The following is an 11,941-nucleotide window of genomic DNA, read 5'->3' on the forward strand; positions in this document are numbered from 1 at the left end:
TAGATACAATGTCCCTCAAAAAGAATGTAAAACACATCGTAAATATTTAGATACAATGTCACTCAAAAAGAATGTAAAACACATCGTAAATATTTAGATACAATGTCCCTCAAAAAGAATGTAAAACACATTGTAAATATTCAGATACAATGTCCCTCAAAAAGAATGTAAAACACATCGTAAATATTTAGATACAATGTCCCTCAAAAAGAATGTAAAACACATCGTAAATATTCAGATACAATGTCACTCAAAAAGAATGTAAAACACATTGTAAATATTCAGATACAATGTCACCCAAAAAGAATGTAAAACACATTGTAAATATTCAGATACAATGTCCCTCAAAAAGAATGTAAAACACATTGTAAATATTCAGATACAATGTCCCTCAAAAAGAATGTAAAACACATTGTAAATATTCAGATACAATGTCCCTCAAATAGAATGTAAAACACATTGTAAATATTCAGATACAATGTCACTCAAAAAGAATGTAAAACACATTGTAAATATTCAGATACAATGTCACTCAAAAAGAATGTAAAACACATTGTAAATATTCAGATACAATGTCCCTCAAAAAGAATGTAAAACACATCGTAAATATTCAGATACAATGTCCCTCAAAAAGAATGTTAAACTCATTGTAAATATTCAGATACAATGTCACTCAAAAAGAATGTAAAACACATTGTAAATATTTAGATACAATGTCACTCAAAAAGAATGTAAAACACATCGTAAATATTTAGATACAATGTCCCTCAAAAAGAATGTAAAACACATTGTAAATATTCAGATACAATGTCACTCAAAAAGAATGTAAAACACATTATAAATATTCAGATACAATGTCCCTCAAAAAGAATGTAAAACACATTGTAAATATTCAGATACAATGTCCCTCAAAAAGAATGTAAAACACATCGTAAATATTTAGATACAATGTCACTCAAAAAGAATGTAAAACACATTGTAAATATTTAGATACAATGTCACTCAATAAGAATGTAAAACACATTGTAAATATTCAGATACAATGTCCCTCAAAAAGAATGTGAAACTCATTGTAAATATTCAGATACAATATCACTCAAAAAGAATGTAAAACTCATTGTAAATATTCAGATACAATATCACTCAAAAAGAATGTAAAACACATTGTAAATATTTAGATACAATGTCACTCAAAAAGAATGTTAAACTCATTGTAAATATTAAGTTACAATGTCCCTCAAAAAGAATGTGAAACTCATTGTAAATATTTAGATACAATATCACTCAAAAAGAATGTAAAACTCATTGTAAATATTCAGATACAATGTCCCTCAAAAAGAATGTGAAACTCATTGTAAATATTCAGATACAATGTCCCTCAAAAAGAATGTGAAACTCATTGTAAATATTCAGATACAATATCACTCAAAAAGAATGTAAAACTCATTGTAAATATTCAGATACAATGTCACTCAAAAAGAATGTAAAACACATCGTAAATATTCAGATACAATGTCACTCAAAAAGAATGTAAAACACATTGTAAATATTCAGATACAATGTCACCCAAAAAGAATGTAAAACACATCAAAAAATATTCAGATACAATGTCCCTCAAAAAGAATGTAAAACACATCGTAAATATTCAGATACAATGTCCCTCAAAAAGAATGTAAAACACATCGTAAATATTTAGATACAATGTCACTCAAAAAGAATGTAAAACACATTGTAAATATTTAGATACAATGTCCCTCAAAAAGAATGTGAAACTCATTGTAAATATTCAGATACAATATCACTCAAAAAGAATGTAAAACTCATTGTAAATATTCAGATACAATGTCACTCAAAGATAATGTAAAACTCATTGTAAATATTCAGATACAATGTCACCCAAAAAGAATGTAAAACACATTGTAAATATTTAGATACAATGTCCCTCAAAAAGAATGTAAAACACATTGTAAATATTCAGATACAATGTCCCTCAAAAAGAATGTAAAACACATCGTAAATATTCAGATACAATGTCCCTCGAAAAGAATGTAAAACACATCGTAATATTTAGATACAATGTCACTCAAAAAGAATGTAAAACACATTGTAAATATTCAGATACAATGTCACCCAAAAAGAATGTAAAACACATTGTAAATATTTAGATACAATGTCCATCAAAAAGAATGTAAAACACATTGTAAATATTCAGATACAATGTCCCTCAAAAAGAATGTAAAACACTTTGTAAATATTCAGATACAATGTCCCTCAAAAAGAATGTAAAACACATTGTAAATATTTAGATACAATGTCACTCAAAAAGAATGTAAAACACATTGTAAATATTCAGATACAATGACACTCAAAAAGAATGTAAAAAAACACACTATAAATATTCAGATATATTATCACGTAAACAAGAAGTAAATATTCATGTATGATAAAATATATAAATGTCTCAATTGACTTGTGAGTTTCTTAGTTATTCAAATGAATTTCGCACAATGCAACAATCATGCTTGTAAATACGACTTATCATATATCTGAGTTTATGGCTTTGCATGGAATTGTTATTGCCTTATTTTTCAGATGAACATCATGAAAGATTGATCTCTTCAGTGTTTGATTCCAAGGTTAAGTCCATGGAAGAGAAGGTCAAGGTAAGAACTAAGGCCACAGAAAAGTAATAATATTACATGATAGGTTAAAAAATCATTTTCACACCTAGTATTTGAGTTCTTCTGGAAGTCTATGGAAAAAAGAAAAAAAATACCTACCATTTGATATTGCTGTCAAATTTGTTATGATAGTAAACTCATTATGTAACAAATTTCAACTTTTATTGGTACCTTTATTTTTTTTTTTTTACGCTGCATCAAGTCAATGTGTTCTCTTAAAGTAAACTTCCATTTAAAAAATACTATTTGCGTTATTGCAATTACATTGTACAAAAATTTTAAAATTTTAGTTTGCTGATTGAAATTAAACATGACAATTTATCCACAGGGTTATACTTACAAAGTTATTACTGGTGACCTTATCTGTCAAATCAAAACAGAAACTGTTTGCTGAACTAGAACATAGTGGAAAATCACCAATATAAGAATTTTTATCTGGACATTTGACCAGCTGACACTGAAATGGTGTGTTGGTCTTCTATTATATTGTTTGAATTTTTAATTGATTATACTTGGATCCATTATTCAAAATAAAAAAGTTTATTCATTCTTTTCAGTACTCTTCTGTAGTAACAAAGTTTGATCGTCATGGTTACAAACCCAGAAAGAGACTGATGATATTAACAGACAAACATCTATATTTAGTAACAGATAAAGACTGTGCACTAAAAGACAAAATACAGTATGATCAGATCACAGGTATGATATATTGAATTCATGTGAGGCAGATTGGGATTTTCCATGAAAAAATATCATTTATTTGAATGATTTGTATTTAATACAATGGTGGCCTGAGTGTTTTCGTACAGTATTTAAAAAACTCGAGAAAATTTAGCAAACTAATCAAACTTATTTAAAAGTATCTTATTATCTATAAGTGAATATAGATTAGCTTGTCTTAGCATTCAGCCAGATATAATTTGAATTTTCAAATACATTGTCAAAAATTACAAAAATAGACAAAAAATTACTATTAATAGCTCTGCAAGAATATTGATCCTGCCATAAAAATGAGTTATTCTAACATTACAGGTATATTATCCAGTTGCCATGGTGATGGATTGTTTATTGTAACTGTAAGCCCTGACGAAAATGGAGTAAAGGTAAGACCAGTTTAAATTTATTAGAATGCATAACCCAAGTGCTTTTATTGCTGAAAGTTATCTTGATGTCACCCTGAGGCATAGATGCCAACATTAAGATTTCTCTGTAATTGTTATAAATTTTATACAAAAATTACTGTGTTATGATTAACAGTCTATTTGTTATGGATTTTAGTTCATTACATGTCCCGAAAAGTTCCCTGTTTAGATATCATTGTAAGTCTTCATTTTTGGTTATGATTTTGTGTAACAAAAAGCCCCCGAGTTATTTTCGAATTATCAAATTCTTTTTTCTCTGGATTATCTATAGTAGAAAAGGATCTACATAGTTCTTGTTTGATTCCACACAAGAGGATTATAACTTAATTTTTGGACTGATGAAAGAAAATAAGGCCACGGTCATCAACACTTATTATTGTTTATTGAGATCAACATAAATTATTGGAGTATTCCTTAAAGTGTTGTTGTCACTGGACCTTCTACATTTTATGTTTTTAATGTAACGACCCTGCATACCCGAGGTATCCACTTTATGGAATCTACTGACAGAAGATTTACCAGGCGTTGGTTCACTTGTGTTTAAAACTTATTATTGTTGTAGAAATCATAATGAATAATGAATAACTAAAATCTTTAATATGTTTTCTATAAATGCTCAATTGAAATCTATATCAATTTCCTAATTTCAGGGTGATTTGATACTTAGAAGTGAGGAAGTTATTGAGGTTATAACAAAGCTTGCCATGATAGGAAAGAAATCAGACGTTGTGCAAGTCATCAGTGATCAGAGGTACTATATTCATTGATATCGAAAATCATCAACTCCATGAATAATTTTAATAAATCATTTATTGATATTTGAATTTTTTTTTTTTAAATGCTTCAGAAATGAAATTGGACATGCATATGCACAATGTAGCAATGTTCTTTTCAGAAATAACAGTATTTTAATGATCTGCTTCACTAAAATATTCAAATTAAGTTTAACTACCAAACAATGTACCTTAGGATAATGGATGAAATGATATTATTGCAAGGAGTCAGGAAAACATTTGGGTTGTGCATTGTCATAGATTCTAAAAAGGAAATGTTTGCAAAGGCTTATGTATGCCAATGACAAATCTTTGATGAGTTTATTCACCTCTATTTCATTTTAAAAAAAATGTTTTAAAAAATCCAACTTATGCATTCCTGTATTTCTTGCTATTACGATACACTTGGACAAAATCGGAATACATAAATGCGTAAAATACTATTTTCAGGTTTTCTGTGACTCATAAGAAAAAGAAGTTTATTTAATTTATGAGACATCAAAGCTTTTCTAGTATGCAATATTAAAAGAGAAATTGATATTAAGAAATACAATTGTGGCAAAATATCTTATATGAATCAAAAAGTTTGAAAGATATATGTAAAGCAAAAACACGTAGCATTTTATTAAGCGTGACAACATCTGAAAAAATTAGAACAGATTATGTTTCATATCATGAATTCCTTTCAGCATTAGCCATGGGCTTTCTGGTGGTAAAGCTGGAACTATAGACTTTGTTAAAGGTCCAGTTGATAGTATGAAGAAAGGCAAAAATGGACATTTTTGTGTGGTAAGTATCATAGTTATAGTATGAGCAGATAGTATTAACTATTTATAAAGATATATAGTTAGACCTTAAAAAGCCACATATAAAGGTCATCGTTTTATACCCATTTGTTGTCAAGTTTTACACGTCATGTGTAAGGTCAAATCTTGAGAACCTGTGATGATGTCATCATTACATAGCAGATATATTTTAACATATATCTTTATATATGTTATGAGGCATTTCTATATAAAAGTCATGTCACTACCACCTTTATTTTACACCTAAATGACATCTGTTTAGGGCTGTTGATATATCAATAAATCATGACTTCATCTTACATAGTACAAGTGATTCAGCCAGGCACAGGTCACTGGACACTTGCCCATCTTTATCTCTAAATAATTGGAAGGAATTTGAAAATTTTTTAACTTAAAGAATGTCCTTAAGAAATTTTTATAGAAATGAAAATTGACTCGGGCTTCTGATGTCTAGCTGAATCAGTGAGTACAACACGGAGCAGTAAAAAGATCTGTACTGACAGAAATTAATTCGCTCAAACCTACTTTTTTAGCAACTTTGGTTTGGATACATATTTAGGTCCATATTCATGTCAGTAGTTTTGTATCAGTGATAATTTTCTGCCATATTCCTGGTATTGTAAAGCAGTTTTGATTCATTTATTATTAGTTTTTTGTAAACGTTTGCTTTCAGGTGCAAATGGTTGCTTTCTTGCATATTCCTGTTTTAGACAGCCTGCCTGTGTTTTGCAGAGATTTAAACAAAATGAAATTTTACTTTTTTATTAAAATAGTATTGAAGCTTGTTGAGACAATTTTAACTATTTTTTTCAGATTGTTGCACATTAATTCAAAGAAATAATATAGGAGCAATTTCAAAAGAGCTGAATCTAAAGAATTCCTGTGGATAAATTCCTTGCCAGCAGCATCAAGAAGATTTATATTGTTTATTGTTCTAGTCCAGCATTAGTGTAAAACAAGACATTCATGTGTTTTTGGCAGTCATAGCCACCTTGAAAGACTGTAATGTTATTCAAGTAACTATTGGTAGGAATCAATTACTGTAAAAGTACTCCATCTTTTTCTTTAACCAATCATGGGTACCAGTTTTGTTAGTACTTTTAAGATCTTGTAGTTGTTGTTTTAGTTGAAATGGGATTTTTGATTTGTGGTTTCAGGTTCGAAAAATTAAAAATTTTGTGTGACTCTTTAGATATTAAAAGATATAAGAATTCTTTATTTTGATGAACTTTGAATCCATGAAAAATTGATTCTCTGTAAATTGAAATACTTTTACAGGAATCCATATGTAATTTGTCATTTGTTGTAGGTCATTGAATTGTTACCGTAGTCATTTATACAGCTGTCAAACTTGTAAAGTAATACAGTTGAATCTTGTTATTTTGTCCCCCAAACAAGTCTGCTTTTCATTTACTTAAGATTAAATGAATAGACGTTTTAAGGACGGAAGAAATAACTTGACCACACTACATATGTGAAAAAAAATATTTGTGCAGCATGTCTTATTTTTGCCTCAATGTGGTTTAGTCTTTGTTCATTATATAATGTATTGATTTCGTAATTCAGTTTTTCGTTGATGAACACTTAGAGTAAAAATATGATGACTGCAGCCAATATTTCCATGTTTAAAAAATTGCAGGTGCTTGTTGATGTTTACTTGCCACTGTATTCACACATTTAAGATCCACTTTATTGTGTTCATTGAAATATAGGGCTCAGGAGTCGGTTTCACAAAAAAACTTACGAGTAAGATTGATCGTAAGTATACTGAATTATTTATGACTTACAATCAATCTTAGTCGTAAGTTTTTTTGTGAAACCGACTCCTGTGCTCTACCTAATGAAAAATAAAAAAATTGAAATATGAATTGGTAATCATTTATTATTTATTACATTTAACTTTACCATCTCAATTTTGAAATATAGACGAACATTTTTTTGTGTGTAAATTTATTAATATTCGTTTTTCGAAGATTTCAAGATTTTTGATAATTATCATTGATAAACATGGCTTATAGATGATTTATTACCATAGTAATTTGTAAAATTGTCAGTTGAATTAGTACTGAAAACTTTCCTATATGTTATTACCATCAAAAGTAATCAGATTTAAAAAAAACCAAAACAACATTTTGTTATTAAAGGCAAAAATAACTGCGTTTACACCTTGAAAGTTATGCACAGTGCAGACAAACCAGTTGGACTAGAAAATGTTTAAGGCAGGACCTAGATATGTATAAATGTTGAGTGATTTTGTGTTTCATAATTATATAATTTCTTGGATTTACAGTTCATTGCAAAAGATGGTTAAATAAATATGCATCTGAATTGGTTCAACTGTCAGCTGTTTAGATAAACTATTGTTGTGCATATATTTACAGTAATGCTATAATAATACAATAAAATACAATTATTACCTGAGAAAACATCTAAAAAATTGTACCCTACTCAGTTTATATTGATGCCTTCTGTAGTAATAAGAAAACAAATGCACTTTAAAAACAGGAATTTTTAAAAAGTTTTTTGAAACGCAAAATACTTTAATAATTTATACATTTAGGTTCTTCTATTCACACTTTTCCAGTTTCACACTTTTGTCTGCACGCAGTATACATTTTGTAGTGCAAATATAACAATTTTTGCCAAAAGACTACGATGAACCTTAGCATTTCACAGAAAGTACGTTATAGATTACTCTGTAGTTCATAACTTATTAGAATATTACATTATTTTATTAAGTCTAGTCACCAAACTTTTCTTTCCAAATCTAAGAGAGTTAATTCTTTAAAGTGAATTATTTGTATAACTTCAGTAGTATCACCTGATTTGGTGTAGTTTAACTGGTGCAGAATTATTTATATATATAGATTGTACCACTTATCGAGTGTGATACGATATTTATCCACTAGAGACCGTTAAATTTTGAAAATTGTCAAGAGTGGATAAATATCGTATTGCACAAGATTTGGTGGTGGAATCTAATGATTTTTTAATGATATGCCCTTCCTTTCGAATGATCTGCAAAAAGATGTGTTCTTTCTATGTGATGTCATTAGGCATGGTCGCCTTTTTTCATGAAGTCACAATAGGAAATTCAGAGGAAAGCAAGAAAATAGAATTTTGACCAATGAAGAACAGAGATCAAAACAACCACACGTTGATTAAATAAAAATAATCAAGAGGTCAGGAAAAGGATAAATCTTGTAAGAATTAGTGAAATATATATATATTATTTCGATCAATACTAGTCTAAGATATATTTGTATTTATCAGTTTCCTTGCATGAATTGAAGTTTTACATTTGTTATAATTTGACAACCTTGGCTTTTATGTTAATTTGTATAATCTATAAATATTTTCATCCACTTATTTGCTAGGTTTCACATTTGAATTGGTGCATTAAAATTTCTACGACATATTGTGCAATTAATTGTGATACTGTTATTGGTTAAATGTATATTTGTATAGAAACATTGTGTTCATTTGCAATAAGGATCTCATCAAGAGGCTGAACATGATGAATAAAATGATGATCATATTTATTCTTTCACCAAACACACTGACATTTTCTGAAAAGTTGTGAGTTGTAAAAATAGAATATGATAATTTTACATGAAAAGCCATTCAACGCTGCTCATGACAGTGTCTTACAGTGAAAAGTTCAGGTTCACAACAGAAATGATATTAAGATGGTGGATTTAGTCTCAGTATATTGTAGCTTACCAGATATTGTTGGGAGCCTCCATATATTTTTTCAAAAGAGGTAGGACCAATTTCTCCTGTATTTGTTTCAATCACAGGGTCGAACTCTAAAAGTTTTTAAATCCTACTGGAAATTAGAACTACCTCATAAAAAAAACCCAACACCATAAGCCAATTCTAACTTTGAAGTCTAATATTCCAATTTGAAAAAGAAAAGAAAAAAAAGAATATTAAGAGGAAGATTGAAACAGGTATCAGAAGTTGACAACTATGTCTACAACCACAAGATGTCAATCATCTTCAAAATATTTACTATGCAAGGTGATTTATAAAAAGATATTCCTGATCTATTCAACCTGTGCAGATGAATAGCTAAAGTAAATATTCGCTGTGTATTTTTATAATGCTTAATAGTTATAATTGTTATGTAATATACTTTGTAAAGTTTGTAAAATTTGATGTATATTCTGTGATAAATGTTCTTTGTGGCATTTGTATAAATCGTTTGATGAGAGAGAATATTATGTATATTGTGTGATTAATGTATTTTGTGGTGTTTGTAAAAAAATCATTTGATAAGAAAAAATTGATGTATATTCTGTGATCCTTCCCATAATGTGATTCTCAATTTAAAATGAATTTTTAGTATGTGATCTGTGATTTCATTGTGGTGCTTTGTATATTTATATTTTGTTGTAAATTATGAATATATATATTTACACATATATTAATTTATTAAATTTGAAATTTAAAAAAAAGCTGTTATGTCTGTCTTATTAATGGAAAGTTTGGAATTTGTTCCAAGTTTCTCCCAAGCCATCACATAAAAAATTGGATTAAGCTAAAATATAGTTTCCAATACTGCAAATGTCTAGTATGTAAATGTGCACAAATGACTAAAAAAATTTAGGTAATATCTTAAGAGTTGTAACACTCCAATATGTTTGTTATTATTTAGTCTATTGAGTTATTTAATAAGTGTTAATTACAGGTTAATGAAAAGATAAGTAACTGTAAGGTCACAATGTTTTACTCAGGTTTGAAGTGTTATGTCCATTTTGTCTGATGAAGTTTAAGATTTTATGAATTGGGATGAAGTATTTGTTTGGTAGGTAGTTTACAACAATCCTTAGGTTTCAGTCTGTTTGAACTCATTTTAAGACATCGTCATAAGGCCCATTGGAAGATTTGAAAGGACAGATTGGATGATACACAGAAAATAAATTTGTAAACTTATAGTTCTGAACATAGAAAAACATTATGAAGCATGTGAAATGGCCAAAGAAAACTTACAGTTTTGTATGATATACATGCCTGTGTAATATTTATATGATCAAACCATATGAAACATGAAAGAGAGACCAGACATTGAATGTAAGTTAAAAATACGATATTCTGACGTTTTGTCTGATTTACATTGTAAATTGTCATACTGTAAATTCAGAAATTATTGCGAGGATTTTATGAATGCGAAAAATTTGACTCCTTGAGTATCGCAAAAATAAGAACCTGCATTCTGATATCTGATATGTATCTAAAATCGCAATAATTAAACTGGCATTTTTGTTCATTCCCCAAAAATCGCAATAATGAATGCATTCAATAATTTCTGAATTTACAGTATTTGTCATATTGGAAAAAAGCAAGATTTACAAAAACATATATATTTATCAATATATTTCCTAACACACCAAGTAAAACAACCATTGCATATTATGATGTAGATGTGGGTGATGCTGAACCCATTAAACAATATCCATATCGAGTCAATCCCAGAAAAGCAGTTTGGTAAATAAGAAATTGATTATTTGCTAGAAAATGATCTTTTTGAAAATGAACGGAACTCACCTTGTCCTTTAGTTTCAAACCTGTTAAGTCAAACAGATTCGTTACAGATTTTTGGAAAATTATCACTTTGACAAAATCAGATACTTATCTCATCCCTATAGGATTGATGGTTGCATTAATGAAATAGGGAAGGCAAATGTGTAAGTAAATTTGACTTATTGCAAGGTTACATGGCCCAAAGGTGTATTTGCTACTTCCAGTGGTTTTAATTATGCATAAGGGAATGAAGAAAAAATGCCACATTTCAATGATTTGTTCAAAAATTCTCAAAGGTTTAAATAGCTGTTCAGGCTACATTGATGATATATTTAATTACAGTGATACTAGGGAACAAAATTATAAACAAATAAAGGAGATGGTATGGTAAGACCATTATTTTGGCCCCTTCAATTCGAAAATCAAAAAGTAATAATTACATTAGATGTATGTTTCATTATTATACGTTATTTTGATTGGCTAACAGCAATCTCGCGTCATTCTTCATTTCAAAATGAATTGCATGAATTGAAACATACATGATGACACACGTTTCCACAATAAAGTGCACAGGTAAATAAAAGAAAAACTTGATAGTAATCGTGTTTTCATGGTCATAACGCAAAAATGTAATTATAAGTATTGAATAAAATTGAGAATGGAAATGGGGAATGTGTCAAAGAGACAACAACCCGACCATAGAACAGACAACAGCAGAAGGTCACCAACAGGTCTTCAATGCAGCGAGAAATTCCCGCACCCGGAGGCGTACTTCAGCTGGCCCCTAAACAAATATGTATACTAGTTCAGTGATAATGAACGCCATACTTAACTCCAAATTGTACACAAGAAACTTAAATTAAAAATAATACAAGACTGACAAAGGCTAGAGGCGTACATTTTTAGAATGAAGCGCTTCCGCGCTTCATAAAAAATGTACTTCGGTCAACGCTTTTACACCCCAATGAATTTACAAAAAGAAGCATTCAATTCTTAATTATAAATCTACCCAA

The 11,941-nt window shown here is 29.0% G+C and overlaps 1 protein-coding gene across 1 annotated transcript in view; it reads left to right on the forward strand.

Moving 5' to 3' along the window:
• LOC127710478 (unconventional myosin-Ic-like) overlaps nt 1–9,862 on the forward strand; it is a 55,527-nt gene extending 45,665 nt beyond the window's left edge. Inside the window, exons 26-31 of the mRNA XM_052216354.1 lie at nt 2,593–2,663; nt 3,239–3,380; nt 3,714–3,784; nt 4,474–4,574; nt 5,286–5,385; nt 6,216–9,862. Of these exons, the coding sequence (XP_052072314.1) occupies nt 2,593–2,663; nt 3,239–3,380; nt 3,714–3,784; nt 4,474–4,574; nt 5,286–5,385; nt 6,216–6,230 (500 nt within the window). The 3' untranslated portion in view covers nt 6,231–9,862. The remainder of the gene's footprint in view (nt 1–2,592; nt 2,664–3,238; nt 3,381–3,713; nt 3,785–4,473; nt 4,575–5,285; nt 5,386–6,215) is intronic.
• The last annotated feature ends 2,079 nt before the right edge of the window (nt 9,863–11,941 follow it).

Source organism: Mytilus californianus, unplaced genomic scaffold, assembly GCF_021869535.1.
Source record: "Mytilus californianus isolate M0D057914Y unplaced genomic scaffold, xbMytCali1.0.p SCAF_8, whole genome shotgun sequence".
NCBI classification, from domain to species: Eukaryota; Metazoa; Mollusca; class Bivalvia; order Mytilida; family Mytilidae; genus Mytilus; species Mytilus californianus.